The following is a 16265-nucleotide window of genomic DNA, read 5'->3' on the forward strand; positions in this document are numbered from 1 at the left end:
GGGGAAAGGGATACAGACATCAATTTTTCCAGACTTCTGCAGCTTACTGCTGTCAAGATTTCTTTGGTTGAAAGTTTTTGGGGGGAGGTGGGGCAAGGAGGAACTAGACAGAGAGGATTTTCTTTTAAGGTGTGAAAAAGCAAAGGAAGTATTTTGTTATGGCAAGATGACTGCACATCTAAATGTTACAGAAAACATGTTCCAATGTTTCTATATTTCCATCTATTTAGCTGAAGCAAACAGGCCAATGGAGCTCACTCTAGCTTCTACTGAAGCTAAGGAGTTCACTATTAGCGGAACAACATTGCTAGAGACTCTTGGAAGCAAAGTTTTGGCACACTGAACAACTGCAGTAGCATCATGAAACTCCATCACTGGCAGGCTCTCTGGTATGAAGTTGGGAGTATGTCTACATCTCTATACCAAAAGGCTAAATCCAGAATCTACAGAATTCCCTCTAGTGGACCCAACTTACAGGTGGAATTCAACAGCTACAGAACAAATGGGTACCACCACAACAAACTCAGAATGCATGTCATCTTGGTTATGATAACTATAGTTTTAATAAAAGGTATACTGCGCTATTCAAATTTCACTGACAAGGAGTCTGCCTTCTATGTGGTGAAATTTCTTATGATGGAAAGTGAATGGTCTGTTTTTCTCATCTCAGTCACTTGCAAGACACCTTAGCTCCCCTAACACCAGGCACTGTAAGCTAGTGATTTACTTTTCTCAAGCCTGTGTATATGGTGGGATAACATAAAAGACGACTGCAAGAATATAGTTTCTCCAAAAGAAAAAGCAATTGCACTCTCCTTTAAAGACTGGAAGAGACTAAGAACTAAACTGTCATCAAGTTTAACCACACAACACCTTCCCTTCCCCCCCCCCTTCAAAGATCCACAATAAACCTCCCTCTCCCAGTACAAGTAAATCTAACATTCATGCATTTTCTGAGACACCCTGATAAGCCACAAAATAGCAGCCCATGAGTTTTCTTAACATTACAGCAGAACATTTTTTTCTTTGGTGGAAGGAAAAAAGCACTTCATAACAGACCTCAAGAGGCAAAGAGATGGTATTTGCAGACGATGAATAAATAGGTGTGATGTTTATACTGCTTTTAAAACTAGGAAGGAATGCCTTTGTCCATACCTGGGTCAACCCTCTGCAATGTTCAGGAACACGCGTGTGTTGAAAACACCATTAGGGAAGTTGTTTTAGCATGTAGAAAGTTATGTCTTTGCTACATTACAAGAAATGTTTGACCACAAAAAAAGCCTTAATTTGAAAAGGATAAAGGAGACTGATATGAAAAATATTTTCATTTTATAGATATGCCTTAAGTACCATACATTTTTCCCTTTGTATCAACATTTTCATTTGAATTTTCAACCAGATTACTGTATGGGTCTAATATTTAAACCGTTTAAAACTTTTTTCAGAATTGCTAAAAGGTCTGAAGTATCTGCCCAAAGACCAAAAATAGGATTATTTGTACATCTCATTATACAAAGAGACAAAAATCAAGTCATCAGTTGTACAAAGTTTTTGCACTTCCTTCTCTACCCAGGTAAATAGGTTGGCCCCACTAAAATGCACAATACATGCACACCCTGGAAAGAAAGCTTCTAGCCCTCATCTCCTGAAAAGGTGAAAAACTATTTACTACTTCAATAGTAATTTTTTTTTTTTTTTTTACCCTAACTAGTTCATTTTTTAGTTAGCATTAGTTAAAAGCATGCTGGTAAGTTTATTGTCCCTTGATTAAACACACATATGCATCAAATTAAAATTAAAATTCAAAGTTTAAAACTTTATATGCTTCAGAAGCCAACATTTCAATTTTAGAAAACTTTCAGTGCCATGTTCAGCATTTTACTCTCTCACAACCTGTATCATTGGAGTCTGTCTGCCAGACACATACATCTGATTCATTCACATAATTATTAAAGTACCACGTAAATCCTGCAACCAGAACTATATCAGGAGTTATGGAAGGGTGCAACTGACCTGGCTACAAACGCCATATACTAATAAGCTAGGGGACAGAGGGGAAAGGAAGAGAAAACAAAGAGGTGGTGCTTAGGAGAGGCATATAAAAGCTCCCTGATGAAATACAGTTTAATGATAATCCGAAAGTCACAGAAAACTCCAGCCCCATAAAATGCAAGGCTGGTACATGATTTGGGGTGTGTGCGTGTGGATTGGTTTTAACTGATCTTAAGTGAAGCTGGTAATGCAAGGTCTATCCACTAGTTTGCAGCAGAAATTGAGCTGAAGTGCACAAAAGCAAGATCTTCATTGCAATGATATGCATGTGGAAGCCTCAACAGAAGCACAAAGAGCGAGCAAAGCGACCCTGAATTCCATTAGGTTTTTGCTTTTTTTTTTTAAAAAAAAAACAACAAACAAAACAAAAAGAACAGAGTATTTCAGACATATGCTTCCCCTTGAGATGGGTAATAGGTGGGTTGGGAAGATTCCTCTGATCGGCTGCACGTGGAGTTCTAGCAGCAAGTAGGGAGACTGGGAAATTTTGGATGAGCTTTACTATTTAGCAGCATTCTGGTGGTATCTGTGCCGCCAAACTTCATGTATCTTTTTGCACCATTTATGAGCATTCCCACTTGGGTCCATCAGGTAATATGTCCTGTTTGGCTACAAGTGAACAACATTTCAATGAGTATTCCAAACACAGTTAAACCAAAAAGCAGCAAATATTCTGCACCTACCAATAAAATAAATATTCAAAATCAGTTCATCATCTTTTCAAAAGTTAAATTTAATTACAATTATATAACAGTATATATTAGTGAGATAAGCAGTCAAATAAGCTGACAATATATTGTTGGCATACTACTTGTGAGCCACTCTACACAAAAGGGGTTATATTTCAAAAGTCATTTTTAAGAACTTCTTTTCAGACCACAAAAGTCCACTTGTATTTTATTTACACTTAAATAAAACTTAAAACTTATTTCAAGAAAAGACATATGTTAGTTCTCTTTTATTTTGTTAAGCTATTAAGGCTAGTAACCTACAGTCAAAGTAATCCTGCAATTAATGCCTATATTCAAGGAATTAAATCTTCTCTGGAAAAAAAATATTTTCTAACAATTCACAATAGTTTTCCAAGAATCTTAGTGTAAATTGTAAAAAAAAAAAAAAAAAAAAGTCACTTACTGTGTGAACAAAAAATGTCTTAAAATTCTTGGCTTCTGGGCGCAACTCTAAAGACCATGGAATTTCTCCTTTTAGAACTTTGTTGACAGGATCCACATAATACAGATGGGGCCCTTCTGTGAGCAGCAACTGGCGTCGACGGGCAAACAATCCCTAACAAGAGAAGCAGGGACAGCAATACAAAACTCATAAAGATAAAGAATAAAACTACTTAAAACTCCTAGATCTGTTCTTTTAGAGTCTGTGGGGTATCTGCACTTCTACTGAAACTCTCAAGATGAGGGTTACCATGAGATGATCAGTTATTTAGTGAGGAAGATCTATAGACTGTAAAAGAGCAAAATTAACATGCTCTAGTTTGCAAAACACAGACTTTTTGCTTGGGAGGGAGGGCAGGAGAAGACGGGGATGTAAATTCATAGATCTTAAAACTTAGCAGAAGTAGAATTAAAACAGCTCAGTCAGAGGATAGTTTGATTTCTGTGGAATTTCTTTTGCTTTACCTGTATGACCTCACTCCTTTTTCTGCATCTCAGTGCATTAATACTATATGGCAAAACACAAGCAGTATTTTAAGAAAGCATCTCCAAGTTCTAACAAAACATAAAACAGCTAGTTGTACAGAATGAAGCAAAACAATATCTTTTGTCAAAGATTCCTGCACAGAAATAAGTAGTCGTGTTTTTCTGTAGAAAATAAAGAGTAATAACTTAGAAGAAAGGCCACCTACATTCCTGTAAAGCTGACACAAACTACGACTACTGTTGCTCCTATGTACCATGTTACAGTTAATACTTAAAGCTGTTCTGATGCCACCTCCTCTGCCTCTGTCAGGATATAGGCACTAATAAGATCCAGGAAAAAAGAATGACAGTTCAGGACAACATGGGCTTATATTTTAGCTCCAAATATTAGTGACTCAATCCACATGCAGACATGTGTCAAGACAAAGTATTTAGTGGACTATCAGATAAGTAGGAGGAGGGGGAAAGAAAACTTACTGCAGTTTTGAAGTGAAAGCACCTATAGCATATTCACTTTTTGCCTTTTCTAAAAATTAAGAGCATACCACAAAATTAAAGAAAAAAAATCTCTTTACAGGAAAGCACTATATCTTCCAGAAAAGTAAATGAGTTTGACACTTACAATTAGATTAAACAAAGAAGTTTTAGAATAGATTCCTCATCCATGCTGCAACTGTGCAAGAAAGTGACAACTGAACTTTTGCTACAGGGGATTAAAAGAAAGAAAGAAAGAAAAAAAGCCCTTACCTTTCTTTTGTCTACTGGGCCCATTTTCAGGATTAAGTTATTTTCTACAAACTGATGCCTTAAAAGAAAGAAAAATAACTATTACTCCACAAGTAATTCTTCCACAAGAACAGCCACCATTATTTTAACTTAGTAATTTTTCATGTCTCTCTAGTGGTCTTTTCCTCCAGAGTCCTGAACAACTTTAACAGATGAGTTTTGGCCTCTTTCTTATTCCATCCCAAACAGCTATTTTCTAAAATCTGTCAGGAAAGTCACAAATGAGAAACTCTTCTCAAAAGTGAAGTGAAATGCTACTGAGCACAAGATCTGGAGGTATTTTGGTTAGGTATCAACAGAATAGTATCATTCAAAAAAACTTGTATCAACTGTAAGAAGGAATCTAGCTAGTTCCAGGAGTCTGTAGAGGGGCAGACTTCTCAGAACTGGCATAGTGTTATTTCCATCTATCCTGTACACATCCTCCATGTCTTTTAGACTATGCAAAGTTTAGAAATGCAGTATTAGAGATTTTTTTGACGCTACTGCTTTAAAATTAGACATCAAGAAAAATCTAGTTGCTAACTGTTCACTTGAAGATATTAAGATTCACAAAAATTAATTTGAATCAAAATAACGTTTTCCTCGATTCCTTACTTCAATGCAAATAACGAATAACTATATTCAGAGATCTTACCAAGGATTTCCACCAGCTTGTTTTGCTAGAAGTAACCTCTTTTCATCTTCAGAAAACTGTAAGTCCAGCTCAAAGGAATTGTTGTCAAGATCATGAATATACTGTTCAATATTGCCTCCTGATGTCTGTGGGGGACTCGTCTCTGGGGCAGACAGGGAATGGGAAGAGGCAGAACCAGAAACTTGCATGCAACCAAACTGGCTCAGGAGATTGTCATACTAAAGGAGGAAAAAATTGGAAATTAGTGTGTTGCTTGCTTGTTTGCTTAAAAGTTTCTTTTGCTATGAACAATTACAGTTGCTATTAGTATAAGACTTTGCTTTGGTTCAGCACACTTTTGGGCACAAAGGCAGACTACTTTATAGATGACAGGTACTCCTCACAAAAAAGCTTGCTTGGCCAAAAGCAGGCAAGCCAGAATGTCTTCCAAATAGCTTCAGCAGAAAAGTGTTGACTAGTTCAACTTTTACCCACTAGCTGTTTATTAAATTCTGTTAATGGACTCTTTTCATTAAAATATAACCAGCAGTAGTTTTAATGCAAATATTCGATGAAGCAATAATTATGCTTTATGACAATTTCAAGCAGCAGAGCTGATTATAGCAAAGGACAAACGTACATTTCCATAACAGTCTTCATCATCCTCTGACATGGCAGGTAAGTATGCTGTGAGTTTTGGGGGGGTCTGAAGATGTAGGTTCTCCCATGCAATGGATTCAAAGAAGGGATGAGCCTTAAGAGGTCCATACCCTCCCATTTCTTCGCATCCTAATCTGTTGGTAGCATCCAGAACCTGAACAAATTAAAATGAAATTAATGTGCATAAAATGAAAAAAACATTCAAATTCACATTAAACTCTTGAACGAGGGCTGAGCACCATTCACATTTGTACTGCTACATGCAGAAACTCTTAAAACCAGCTGGTCTTACTCCCTTAAACGTAAGTGCCTGAAATATGAGGAGTCTGATTAAAATACAAGATGTGACTTGTTAGTATGTCTTGCCAGCACCATTTTGTATTAGATCAGCTTGGATAGTTGGAAAAAGGAGCACTTTTTGGGGCCACACAATTTTTCGGCTCCGTTTTGTTCATCAAGACTGAAACAAAACCAAGCAAACACACAGAGAAGGCCTGATGGAGCATTCCTTAAGCACAGCCCAGCATCACATTCTGGTGATGCAAGACAGCTATTGCAGCTACAGGTGGTGCCAAAGACCAACCTCTCAAGCACCTTAAAACAGCACAGTTCTCAGGATGTTGACGCAACCTGGACCTCACCACTCAGTGGGCACTAGATTGGCCATAGAGCTGGCCTGGACACAGGAACCCTTTGCAAGGGCTGCACTTACCGCTCTCCACAGATGCGAGTCACAGAGGACTTTTTCCCATGCTAATACACCAGACTATCCAGCTTCAAGAAGCCTAAAATCAGCTGAAATGTTTTCTGCATATTCATTTTAGTATCATTGCTATATCTCACTATTAAGACACAACTTTTTTTTCTTTTTTTCCTCTTCTGTCAAACATTCACATAGACAGTAACTATTTGGCTGATATGGGAATGAGACATGGACTAAGTGCTCTAAAATGCAAGGCAAGTTGACTTGTGTTTTAACAAATACATCTCTGTGATATACAGAACACTGTTTTCAAGGAAATAATGCATTATACAACTCACTAAGAATTAGCCTGAGTACCGTGTAAAACTGAATATGTGAATCTTAAGTTTTGTATGTACTACACAGTATTTAGAATCATTTGCTTCCACTTGACTGAGACATATTTCCTGTCCATACTTCAGAATTCAGATACAAAAATCTAAGTGCTGTTTAATAATAGATATCAACTCCTCTATGCAGTCAGTAATGCTCAGAGTTGTTCTTACTAAAAGGTTTGTGATAGAGTCAATAAAAACTTCATGAAAAAGGAACTACATGATATGTTGGATGTACCCAATGTCATCAAATCATTTAACAAGAGCAAATATTTACCAATAGCTTTTCTACAAGGTCTTTTGCCTTGGGAAAAAATTTTTCTGGAAAGTCATATTCCAACTTTATTATCTTCTGGAATATAAGATACTCGTTTCTGCAGAAGAGAAGAAAAATAGTTATTAGTTTTCCATGATTCTTTCATCTTAGCAGTGTGCAAGATGGATAAACATTAAATGGGAGATCTACAAGCTAAAAGTCAAGTTCCCATAAATCCCTCTGGCATACTTAAGGGGAAGCAGTCTTCTAAACATGATCCTGTAAGCACCAGATGCTTGAATAATAATGGGAAAGGTTTAAATGGCTCAATATAGGGAGCCTCATACTCTCTTTGTGAAGACAGATTTCTCGATGATATAAGCCACACAGGGAATCCTAGGATAAATTTGGCAATATTTTTCAGGAACTCTAGCTATATTTGTCTTAGCATCTTCATGACTTCAGAAAGAAAATCTAAATAATTACACAAGTAAAAGCAGACATGTCAGTAACACTGAAAGTACACTACAGTAAGTCATACTTAAGAACTGGGTGTAAGGTAAAAAACAAAGTCAATGTATTCAGGTAACTCAAGTCTCTTACCCAGCTCTAAACGGAGGCAATCCAGCTACAAGCTGATATATTATACATCCCAGAGCCCACAGGTCAGAGCTTTGAAAGAAAGGGAGGGGTGGGGGGGAGAATAGCAGTTAATATTTTTCTATAATAAGCCTGTAGACTATGCAAAAAGAATTTAAGCATCTGCTAGTTAAAACATAGCATGAACAAAGCAGACAGACCTTCCATTTAGCATAATTTCTACATAATTTCACTCCATTCCTTGACATTCCTGCATTTACAGCAGGAATTTCCATATTAGAGTCAGTTTATATAAAACAGAATTAAAAGGATGAATTTATTTGGATAGTACAGAAATATTTTTTGGTTTATTTATGGAGGAAGTGGAATTAAACTTTTCAGCACACGCCACCTTCTCCTGGAAGCACCTAATCCTGTCTGTAGGACCCCAGAAGGTAAGAATCACTGAGAAAACCAGCACTCAGACAAGGAGCAATACCTGCTAAGGCAAGGAGTAATATTTGCTAAGAAAAAATATTTTAAACTAACTCTAAGAACTTTATAGTAAAGCATCTTGTTTCTTTGAAATGCTAAATATTTTTTCCATTTAATAGTGTCCTGATGGAAGTCAGTACAATTCTCAGACACAATAGAGTCCTCACCTTTTACAGGCAGATTTTTCTGTCAACAGTTCTGGAGAAACATACTGTGCTGTCCCTACAAATGAGTTTGCCCGTGCTGGGAAGAGAATTGAAAAAGGTAAGTAAATACATATTTATGGGGAAGACAAAGAAAAAAAACCCCAAAACAAAAACCTCAAACTATTGAAAATTATGTAATGTTACAAAGAACCCACAGAGAATTTCTTTTCCCTTCCCATCCACAAAATCTACTTGGACAAGATAAAGCCTAGCTTCCTGAACCAAATACATATCAGTGATATAAACTGGGTTTTTTTGTTTGCTTTTTTTTTTTTTTTTAAAAGAGAAGCAAAATAAAATCTACCAATACAAGCTTATTACATACTAGGGGAAAAAAAAAATCAAGTTTATCACAAAGAATATTATCTTTCAAATATTATCAGAATTATCCCATTGCCTAAATTTTCAGGAGCAGGAGTCAATCAGTTGAACAATCTCCTTTAAGTAGTGTCGAAGGACAGCAACAGATGCTGCTAGTTTGTGTTCCTTCTAAATCCACTCTATTTCTACTACATGGTTTATTCAACAGAAATCAGATTTGGTGAATGAAAAGCAGTTCAGCCTTGTGCTTCTTTCAGGCATGATTTGCAGCATCAATTCACTGCAGTTAACACTAAGCAACAAAGGAAACAAAGAAATTCCTAACCTTTACATTTGAGCTACTTCGATATTAACTGGGGCTTAAATACATAAGCACAGAGTAACAGCTTGCTGTTTCAGATGAGCCACAGTAACTGTATGTTTGCATTCTTGCCTTGCAAAAGACAGGTAATTTGCGGTAGTTTAGCTCCCAAAGAAAATATCCTTTCTGATAATTGGTGGTTTACTTGGCTATACCACTAAACCAAATATTATCTCTTCTGACATAATCTAAGCAGAAACAGAGTGAAAATTGTTTTAAGATACCTAAATAATTTTTTGTTGGCTAAGGGGTAATAATACTCAAAGGTTATAATTTTATAAATTCATTTTACGTACATTCTGAGGGACCACTTCCTATAGTTAGCTATGCCACATGACAAGAAGTGAATAACTGTATACCTTGTCTGCTGTCTGCAGATAGTACTTTTGCTGTTCCAAAGTCTGTTATTTGAATGTGCATGTCTTCATTTAGCAAAATGTTCTCTGGCTTAAGGTCCCTGAAAAAGGTAGATTTTTATATTAAAAGTGGCACATAAACTAACATTGCAAAACAGGCTAGGTGGTTTATACACATAATGCTATCATAAATGACACAGATATTCTGCAAACATTGTTATGCCATCTTTTCCTTGACTTGTAGTTGTCAAGATGCAGAGTGATGCTAACAGATTTTGCAAAGCTCATTCATTTCCATTTTTTCTAAAAAGACCTGAAGTAATGAATAGTTAATCACAAAATGAAGTCACTGTGTTTTGTTCAACAAAATCCAAAAAGCAGTTATTCCCAAGCCTTAATTTAAATCATTTCTGACAGACTGATATGGCAATAAGATATTCTAGACCCACTTATTCACAGTGCAGAATTTCACTTAGTCAAACAAGGGCAAAAAAGCAGCTAATGAAACTAAATGTCTAGAATAGATGAAAACTGTAACACACTTCCACTCTTAGAGTGGCATGTTTACCTTTGTTACTTACAAATCCATGTATAATCTGCATTTCAAATGCACACATACCATTTGTATGATCACTGCCTCTGATTGTGCATAAAATCAAAGCTCAGTTTCATACACCCACATATAACAATGTATAGTTAGATGTCCAGAGATTCACTTTGCAAAAATACATATAAAAAAATTGCACTGGGTTACACTGTTACAATATTAATTACTTCATACCAAGTTTCCTCAGTTGACAAGAGAAGCCCATGTACTTCCCTCCTATGAAGGATATTTGGTTGCTCATAAAGACCTTGAAGTTGGGGTGGGGCATGGCTGTTTTTATTTCACCAATAAGAAAAAATCACTGCAAGTCCAAAGCTGTTTCCATGGACGACTGTGCAGCATTATTTTCCTCAGATTACATCCAATTGTCTCCTGTTATTAAAAAGCATTGGGTTGTGCAGTTGCAATCAGTAGTGAGGTTTAAAGTCTATGGACCAGCATAGAGAACCATTGGAATGAAGTAATTAAGACACCCAAGCCATAAAAACAATCCTGTTCATTCTCCTATACCTATTGTCAGAGGTTGAGACTGGCAGAAAGTATATGAATGGAACATATTTTTAACAGTTCTGTGTATATTTTATATATATTTATCATAGAATCACAGAACAGTTGGAGTTGGAAAGGACCTCTGGAGATCATCTGGTCCAACCCTCCTACTCAAGCAGGGACAAATAGAGCAGGCTGCTCAGGACTGCGTCCAGTTGAGTTTTGAATATCTCCAATGATGAAGACTGCAACCTCTCTGGGCAACCTGTTCCAGTGTTCAAACACCCTCATAGTAAAGAAATGTTTTCTTGTGTTCAGGTAGAATTTTGTGTTTCAGTTTATGCCCATTGCCTCTCATCCTGTCACTGGGCACCACCGAGAAAAGTCTGGCTCTATCTTCTTTACACTCTCCCAATCAGGGATTTGTGCACACTCAGATGATCCCCCCCAAGCCTTCTCTTCTCCAGGCTAAACAGTTCCAGCTCTCTCAGCCTCCCCTCATATGCTCCTTAATCACATTACAGCCCTTCACTGGACTCACTTCAGCAGGTCCATGTTGTCTTTCTTGTACTGGGGAGCCCAGAACTGGACACAGTACTGCAGATGTGGCCTCACTAGTGCTGAGTAGAGGACAAGTATCACCTCCCTCAGTCTGCTGGCAACACTCTTCCTAACATAGCAAAGATGACCATTGGCGGTCTTTGCTACGGGGCACAGTGCTAGGCCACATTCAGCTTGTTGTCCATCAGGACAGCCAGACCCTTCTCTGCAAAGCTGCTCTCCAGCTGATTGGTCCCCTGCTTGTACTGGTACAAGGGGTTATTCCTCCCCAGATGCAGGGCTTCACAATTCCCTTTATTGAACCTCATGAGGCTCCTCTGTGCCCCAAATTTTCCATATATAATATATTTATACACATATACATATAGCTATCTCCATACTAACTTTTTGAGAGCAGCCTGTCATCTTTAAGTGGTTCTGTCTGATGTCATATTTCCTTAGGCAGCAGAAAATCCCAAGAGCTTTCAGGCACTGCTAGGGCTTTGGTCTTCTAATTAAACAAACTGTACAATGAGTTCTCTGATCACACAATTTCACTGTTTTGTTTTGAGCTTCTCAGTGATCTTCATACAAAGGCAAGTGTAACACACTTCTTGTATTATAAAAGATTTCTAATATAGGCTCAGTAAGACTGACAATCATGCTATATTGATTTTAGAAGCATTCTCTCAGTCTAACACATACATAGTATAATAAAAGTGAAATTGGAAATCCGTGAACTTTTTTTGTAGCATATGTCCCATTTCAAATTCCAACAGAAAGTTTTACACTTTCAGTGATTTCCATCTGCAACTCCTTTAGATTTTATTCCCAGATAGAAACAGATATCACAGAAAGATAATAGGAAAATATTTTGTCTCTTTAAATATAACTAAAAGTAGTAAAAATGCTATCAGAATTATGATTATCCAGCTTTTTGACAACCATCATCAACCGTTCCATGAACAACTGCTTGGAAACCTACAGATGCAACAGATTTCTTCCCAAATCCCAGTTCTGTGGCTCATACTTCTCAAACTTGCAAGCTCATTTGAATATTGCACCACTTTAAATTAAACTTACTCAATATTGACAAAACGTGCTTATCCAGATAATAACATTAACACATCTGAACAATTGTAAAGGTCCTTAAAAGCTTTGCTAATTTTCACCATTTACCTAGTTCTTGTTCAACTGTGTGGAAGTCACTCAGTGAAAATTGGCTTACCTTAATTTACTTTTACTGATGATGTGCTAAACACTAATTCACACACCAGCAAAAATCTAGTTGTTTTTGCTATGTAATATCACAGGGGGAAAAAAAAAATTAGCCAAAAAGCCAACCTCTGTTTTTAGACCATCTAGTTTGAAAAAGACAGAGAAGCTTTTGGGAATGCAAGTCCTATGCCAGAAAGTTTTTCTTATTTTTCCAGCTAGATCAGCTGGTCTACGAATAGAGACTGGCTCTCCTCCTACAGTTTGCTTTGTTTAGCTCCCTGTGTTATCTTAACAGTACTGCCACTAATGAAATACTATTATGTTTTCATTAGCTTTCATAAAGTCCATGTTTGGTTTAGGCTTAAGAACATCTCTAGAAAAATACCTTACACATAATCAAAAGCATGTTGGTCTGGATTTTGTATATTACCTGTGAATAATTCCCTTCCCATGCAAATACTCCAGGGCTGACACAATTTCAGCAGTATAAAACCTGGTACAGGTCTCATCGAATGAGCCAATTTTGCGTATATACTTTAGAAGCTCTCCATTTTTGGCATAGCTAAGCCCAAAATCTGAATGCAAGAAGTTAAGGTCTATCATTAGGACATTTTAAAAGAAAAAAACCCACACCTTATTCTAAAGACAAGAATGCAAATAATGAACAAAAAGAAATGAGCAATAGGGGAGAAGTTGATTAATTTGAAGCTTTACATAGTAACAACCCAAAACACTTTCTCATTAAATGCATTCAAAACCCAGGACACACGTCCTAATTTCACAGCATAACAAAGACTAAATAGGAGTTTAAAATTGTAATTTTTCCAGATACAGTCATCTGAATAATTGATTTAAACTTATACATAACTGACTACAAAGAAAACCATTCACAATCATAATGAACACTCAGTCTAAGCTTACTATTGCCCTTCATCTGGAAAGTTAAAAAAATTAGTCTCATGTACAATGAGTAAATGTTTACATTACAGAAGACAACCCCTATAAGTACTGTTACTACATGCATGCATACACACACACACACAAAAATCTATTAGCACAGTTAGCAGCCTCTGCAAAAACAAACAAACAAAAACCCAACGCCAGCTACACTTAGGGTCTGATCTATTCTTTTACCCTTAGCAAAGCCACTTCCAAGCAGGATGTTTAGGAGGAAATTCACGTTATCAACAATCCCTTCACAGCAAAAAACAAACAAAAACAAAAAACCTTCCAACCAAACTGACTGCAAACTGATGAGCTTTCAAGATGAAACTGCACTTTGCAATTACTGCTGGGGCAAAAACTCAAACAGAAGGTTTTCAAGTATTCTGTCATTCAGATTATTCTGTAAGCACTTATACATAAGAAACCTTATAACAGATCTAATTGTTTAAATGAGAAATAATAGTAAACATAGCTGGCTACTCTTATTTTAAAGATAAGAATTTTGGTATTTTAATGTATATATCAGAAGTAAAACATTTCACACATCCCAGGAAAACCCACTCTGTTTTTTACATGAATTGTTGCAATTTCTCCTTTAGCATTTACAGCATGAACAATAAAAATAATTTTTATTCCTCTTTTCCCACCCCCACCATTCCCACTTCTCTTTGAGGGGGCACACTCATTCTATTCACTTTTTCTTATTAAAAGCATGACTGCAAAAATTGCATCTCAAACATTTGTCTCAAAATATTTTAAATACCCAATTTTTATCATTTCTGTTAGCTGCTGTTTTAAAGGAATCACAATTGGGGATTATTATTTTTAAGAAAGTGTAACAACAAATACTCAAACTCAAAGGATACAGAGCTTTTCATCATCCTGAAAAGTGAAGTAGAGTTTCACAAAAAAAGGGTGATCCAGACGGGACATTACATCTCTCTCACGCGTCACATATGGTACCTTGTTTTCTTTTATGATATGACGTTTTTCCAGAATTTTAACTTAATGAAAAAGACAGAGTGAAAATGCAGAGGAGCAACAACCAAATGAAGGTCATATAAGCAAATTTGGGAATCCTTTTGTTAGATAAAATTAGCATAAAGACACTAATTCTTACTTTTGCACCTGTTTCATAACATAACTATATTGATAGAGTATCTTAAAAAAAAATGTTCATGTTGAAGGAGTCAATACTTACTGGCATATTCTCTAGAACTTGCCAGTTCTCGAGCCAAGACAACCTGTTGTGATAGGAGAGAAAATACAATGTAGCCATTCATTAAAGACATATAATAACATTGATTTTGATCTTCCAGTAGGTATTTAACATACTCCTTTCCCAAAATAAACTATTACAACTCCAATCAGCAAAATATTTAAGCATGTGCTCGTATTATGCTGGTTTCAGTGAGACCTCTGCAGAAATTCAGTTCAGCATAACACCACTTGTTTTGCTAAAAGACCCATAAAACTGATTGGGTAATCACTAGTTCACATTTTATTTTGTTTTCAGAAGAGTTCTGAAGATTGTAACATAGGCCACAGTAAATTGCTGAAGCTCCTTAAAGAAAAAAAGTACTTAAAGGAATATTTATAAAAAGTCAATTGTCACAGTACTTTTAAATAACATAAATGGCAAAGATTTAAAAATAAAATTTATGTGAAAGACTAAAAGTGAGAAGCAAGACAGCTGCTGGATATTTACAGTTTGTTAGGAAAAACAGTTAAAGAAAGGGAATAAGAGATTTCCAAATAGCAGAAGCAAGGAAGAAAGTTTTAACCAAACAGTTCTACATTTTAAAGGGGAACATTTTTAAGAGGAATACAAATTACCTTTCAAGAAATACAAATTGTCTTTCAAGAAAGAAGTTCCATAAAAGGCAACTTTTAAGACAGTCTGAAAAATCCTCTTACCTGAATTCAGGCAATAACTTAGTTACAATACATTACAATAAATTTGGTTGTCCCCCCCTCCCCCCCATTTGAGGTTTGTAGCCATTCCAATACATTGTTAGAATGTCAACATTATGCAAAAACAATTTAAAAAAATCACTATACAAGGTTTGTTTCTAATCCACTTCTCTCATTCTATCCTAGCCCCCTTGCAAAGTCAGTTATAACAGAGTACTCCAAAATTGTATTCCATATACCTGATACTAAATATTAGGTATTTCGGAAAAAAGAGCTTCTAAATAGATTTTTCAAGGTGAAAAGAGAAGTGCGTGCAGTTGCACTCTTTCAGTATTAGAAAAATGAAATCTTGGTACAGTAATAAGAAGTACCTTTACTTTTCTAAATAAGTACAACTCATACAAATATATCTGAAGTTCACAGTATTTGATCAATTAAAAGTTCCCCTAGAAATAGCCAGTCTATTACAAGCTGTGTCTTTGCAGAAAGAATTTTTGAAATTCTTCTGTGTACACCTTTAATATTTAAAGCTGCGCAATCAGACAAGAATGTTCATAACTTTTCTAATTTTTGTTGCCAGGTTTCATCAATCAAGTCTACTGTGAAAGTTACTGAGAACAGTAACTTTTAAAATTCATTATTTAATAAATAGCCAGATGGCCAGATATATACTGCTAACTTTCTGCATTTTGGAAATGGATACCTTTACATTTTCATAAAACAACTCATTGCCATCAGTAAGAAGAAGCCCCATTTGTAAATCTTGATCTTTCCTGTCCTATCATGGACATGCAGAGTCCATGGTCAAATAGCAGAAGCGATTAGCTATCTGACACAGACGGAAAAATACCTCAGCTAATAACTTTCAGACCTGAATTATGCTGCAGAGCTCCCCAAACTGATGGACTCCCCTCCAGTCTTGCACATGGAAATTCTCACCACCAGATTTAAGATGTGCTGTACATCAGCACATCATATTGAGCAGTTGTGTTATATAAGTATACAGGATCAAAGATTTTCCCCTTAGCATGAGTCCTTGGGTACCCTTAGGTTTCCTTCTCACTGAACGCATCCGAGTATACTATATACTCTCAGTTTCTCCTAATTAGTAGGCCACTCCCCCCCCCCC

At 36.3% G+C, this 16265-nt stretch overlaps 1 protein-coding gene across 3 annotated transcripts in view; it reads right to left on the reverse strand.

The window, feature by feature from the left end:
* Window positions 1–1669: 1669 nt before the first annotated feature.
* Window positions 1670–16265, reverse strand: part of PDPK1 (3-phosphoinositide dependent protein kinase 1) — a 32624-nt gene continuing 18028 nt past the window's right edge. For all 3 annotated transcript variants that reach the window (XM_026085772.1, XM_026085765.1, XM_026085778.1), the window contains 12 exons: window positions 14424–14466; window positions 14089–14226; window positions 12708–12852; window positions 9427–9524; window positions 8347–8422; window positions 7709–7777; window positions 7127–7223; window positions 5753–5926; window positions 5134–5351; window positions 4458–4515; window positions 3187–3339; window positions 1670–2661 (listed from right to left, as the gene is read on the reverse strand). In XM_026085772.1, coding sequence (XP_025941557.1) covers window positions 2554–2661; window positions 3187–3339; window positions 4458–4515; window positions 5134–5351; window positions 5753–5926; window positions 7127–7223; window positions 7709–7777; window positions 8347–8422; window positions 9427–9524; window positions 12708–12852; window positions 14089–14226; window positions 14424–14466 — 1377 coding nt within the window. In that variant the 3' untranslated portion in view covers window positions 1670–2553. The remainder of the gene's footprint in view (window positions 2662–3186; window positions 3340–4457; window positions 4516–5133; window positions 5352–5752; window positions 5927–7126; window positions 7224–7708; window positions 7778–8346; window positions 8423–9426; window positions 9525–12707; window positions 12853–14088; window positions 14227–14423; window positions 14467–16265) is intronic.

Source organism: Apteryx rowi, unplaced genomic scaffold (assembly GCF_003343035.1).
Source record: "Apteryx rowi isolate R43461 unplaced genomic scaffold, aptRow1 scaffold_119, whole genome shotgun sequence".
NCBI lineage: Eukaryota > Metazoa > Chordata > Aves > Apterygiformes > Apterygidae > Apteryx > Apteryx rowi.